This window comes from Helicoverpa zea, chromosome 7, assembly GCF_022581195.2.
Source record: "Helicoverpa zea isolate HzStark_Cry1AcR chromosome 7, ilHelZeax1.1, whole genome shotgun sequence".
Classification (NCBI taxonomy): domain Eukaryota; kingdom Metazoa; phylum Arthropoda; class Insecta; order Lepidoptera; family Noctuidae; genus Helicoverpa; species Helicoverpa zea.
The window spans coordinates 3693877-3697771 of record NC_061458.1 but is presented as its reverse complement, the minus strand read 5'-3'; the positions used below and the strand labels follow the sequence as shown (position 1 = coordinate 3697771).

The 3895-nt window shown below is 35.4% G+C and overlaps 1 protein-coding gene across 1 annotated transcript; it reads right to left on the bottom strand.

Moving 5' to 3' along the window:
* LOC124631860 (lipase 3-like) lies at positions 1-2935 on the bottom strand. Its single transcript, XM_047166487.1, has one exon. The coding sequence runs from the start codon at positions 2925-2927 to the stop codon at positions 1710-1712; it is 1218 nt and encodes a 405-aa protein (XP_047022443.1). The 5' UTR covers positions 2928-2935; the 3' UTR covers positions 1-1709.
* Between the last annotated feature and the right edge of the window lie 960 nt (positions 2936-3895).

Here is a 3895-nt window from a genome sequence, read left to right as displayed (position 1 = left end):
TACATTTCCTGGCCACACGACAAACAATTCCGCGTTATAAAGCATTATTTTAATACACAGCGCACCGCTAAAACTAGTTCCCGTCACAATTTTGAGTATGAATTTTCACATGCATTTTAACTTTATGAACTTGTAACACATTGATTAATGTATCCCAGTAATAAATAAATCACAAAACAGCATTTAATTTGATATAACAGGCTCGTTGAGCACCTACAAATGAAATCAATGGCACTTAACTCTTAGTATTCCAAATATTTACTTATTGTTCTAAAGACAATAGGTAAATATTCCGCCATACCTGTAGATATTTTTGTGACATTTATTAATTGCAAAAATACACTCAGGTACAATATTTTAAGGATATCACAATCAATAGGTGAGAGAAAAATTGGGACTGTACCTAATTATAATCTGTTCTATATTTACCTAGATCACATTCATTTTATCGTCTGTCTTTCCCTAGACGTCTAAAGTTTTCCCAACTACACTGGGGTCAGCTTTCCAGTCTAACCCAATGCATGAGCATACCAGTGTTTTACATGAATCGACTGCCTATCTAACCTCATCAACCCCAGATAACCCCAGCAACCCAATGGCCCTTGATAAGCTTGGTTGTCAGACTTTTTGGCTTTTGGCTTTCCGTAACTCCTTCTAAAGATGTTTAGATGGCAGTTGGAAATAGTATTTGAACAAAATACATTTCAGTAAATATACATTTTTGCTACAAATGCATGACAAAATCTCGCCGGTAGTTTACTTAATATTTTAATAAACTACTTGAGAATTACATTAGGTACCTACAGTTTTCAAATCTATAAGTTTATACCAATGACCTGGCTTGACCTGAGCCTGAAGTTGAAAAAAATAAAAATATTTGTATAAAGTAAGTAGAATATGATGTTGATCTTTATCGATAATAATTATTTTATAAATATGGGGAACATACGGTCGGTTAACCCTATGGGAAGCTATTTATTAGCTCGTGTTACGGATGCTAACATAACTAAGGTATTTGGTCCATATACTTACATCCGACATTCGAATTGAGATCCCCCTTCTTTTTAGGAATTCGGCTAGGAATATAATCTGTTTCAAAATATCGCAATGATTGCAAATCCTTTGGTTACCCCTATTCGTCCCTTAAGCAATTTTACCCCTATCAAAGTACCCCTTTGGTTTCATACAGAAAACCAAAACGCGTTTATTTTATTTGTCAATTTACAAAAAAGGTATTTTTACCCTTTTCCTACTCTTTCAATATTTATAAGAATGTCTATTGATGTATGTTGTTATTTTTATTTATCCATAAGACAAAATAGAGTCAGCCATAGAATACAATGCTGTAGGAATTCGCTTTAAATAACTTAAACAACTCCGTGGAACTCAGTATGTTAGAACACTCAGAAGATACCAGGAAACTAGAGCCTATTGTTTTATGAAATAATAATAAAATTATATCACTTTATCGTAGGTCAGGCCATTCAATAACTTCACCATGCTAATTAACAATATCATTCAGGTCTCTGTGTTCGGAGGAACTTGTTTACATCTAGACCAAGGTAAATACATTCAATATTCATTAACATTAATAACTATCTAAATTAAGAAAAAAACAACAGTGGATAAAATCTTGAAGATTTTAACCATCACAACAGTACAATTTTAAAATTATCACAGCTCATAAAATTACAAAAAAAAAAAAACATTTAGATATCTCCTCTTAGTATTCTTTTAATATCATCATTAACAATTTCATTGACTCGAGTACCATAAACAAACTCCAAATGCGTGAAATCTAAAGATTGATTTAACTTGACACTTTTAACAATATTTGGTAGTCGCTTCGTAAGTCTTTCGACATCAATTGGAGTGCTAAACCAATCAGACTCACTACTGAACATATAAATTGGCGCGGTTACCAAGGATAGGTCGTAAGAAGGAGGCTGCGTCGATGAATAAACCTCTTGATTTAATTTCGATCCGTAATCAAATCTTTGGAATTGTTTACTCAAATAACTTTGAAAATAGTGAACAAACGTCTTCGTTGATACTCCGGCAGGAATATGACTAGCAAGCACTGGTAGTTTTTCTGGATATAAATTACTTATATTCCTAATGCCATAACTAATATAGTACTCCAACTTACACAATATATTCTCAGGCACCCCTTCCCGACACACTTTCGCATGATAAAGATTACTCAATACATTATTAGCAAACACATCATACACTCCGATGCTATCAAAAAAAGTCTTCAATAAATCTAAATTTTGTGCTAAAATGTTCATAAATGGGTACTGAGTGTTCGTTATCCACGCTATCGGAGCTAGCAGTATGGCTTGATTTATCTTCTCGTTATACTCGGGTCTCGTGCTACACATGACGAAAAAAATCGCCGTTCCTTGAGAAAACCCAATATAGGACAGGTTACGTCGAAACGTTGTTTGGAGTACATAATCAATCACTGCAGGCAAATCTTGCGTCCCCATCTCTTCATAGCTGAAATTCCAATATTCTTTTTTAGAGAGGTTTTTGATGTGTCCCTTGCTATATTTATTCCCCCGGGCATTGTATATCCAAACGTCGTATCCTAGATCCGCTAATTGATACGCCACAGATTTAGCCGGTCCCAACACTAACCACGAATCTGAACTGTCACCAATCCCATGAACTAACAACACTGGAGGTCCACTGCTTGGTATCCTATAGGAGTTCACTAAATAACCATCGTTTGTTATCACTGTATGCCTTTCAGGCCTGTATCCGTACTTAGCTATTAGCTGCAAGGAGTTCAAATAAATGTCCGAATTTCGATCACGGAAGTCTACGTCGGCACTAAGTTTTATTTTACGCCTATTCTGTACGTATCCGAAACAAAACACTAGGATAATGCACCGAAATATATTCGCGTCACCGAAATTCATCGTGATTGCGAAACGTCTTGCGGTAGCAAAAACAAAAAATCATCTGTAGTTGAGCACACACTGCGGCGTTATTTACTCGCTTATTGTCAGTCAATGCCATGCTGCGGACAGCCTGCTGCCTAGGATCAGGTGGCTCAAACCTCAGGCGACGGCCTACGGTCACATTCGTGACGCACACCCAAAACAAACAGTCCGGTATCACAAACTTGATAAACACGTTTGAACTTTTTAACACCTTAATTAAATTAGAATGATAATAACATCAAAACCAGTTACGTATTACTACGCAATATTTTAACAAATTAAGTAAATTATTTATTTATCATCATGTAACTGTCGAACTTGTTTTTATGGAAAACTGATTTGATTGACCTAAATTCCAGCTGCGGTTACAAATGATTGTTATATTATGGCAATGGAAACATTGACTGTACACTGTGAACCTCATATTTCAGTTACATTTAACGGTCATGAGGGAATATTTCCAGTAGAAGTTATGCCTAAAATAGATTGTTTTTAAACTACCGGTATCATATTGTAGTTTCGTAGATATGCGGAAATATCTGATACTCATACGGTTTACCTCCAAATTCAATAAACAAGGTTGGTTACTTTGTTTAAATTTAACTTTTACTGTCAATGAACTATGAGCATGCGTGTGATGTGAAGTAGGCCTTCACAAATTACATAAATACTTGTCCTTACACATATTCGTAGGTTCCATAATTGCTATAATCGCGTTCAAAGTGATATGTTGAAACATCCTCCAACAAATTGCTGATGAAGTGAATCTTGTCGGAAGTTATGCAAAGGTCTAGGACACAAACTTGTGCCTCACAATACTCCAACGCTTATTATAGCTGCTTAAGTTCATTTTGGTATGTTTCGCAAAGCAAACAAAATCAACGTGGATAGCTCTTATCGGCAAGGTTAAGCTTCTCGCTGCGGTTAGTATTCGAATGGCATAT

Excerpts from the sequence above, each read along its gene's own strand:
- LOC124631860 (XM_047166487.1), bottom strand. The coding sequence starts at position 2,927 with ATGAATTTCGGTGACGCGAATATATTTCGGTGCATTATCCTAGTGTTT.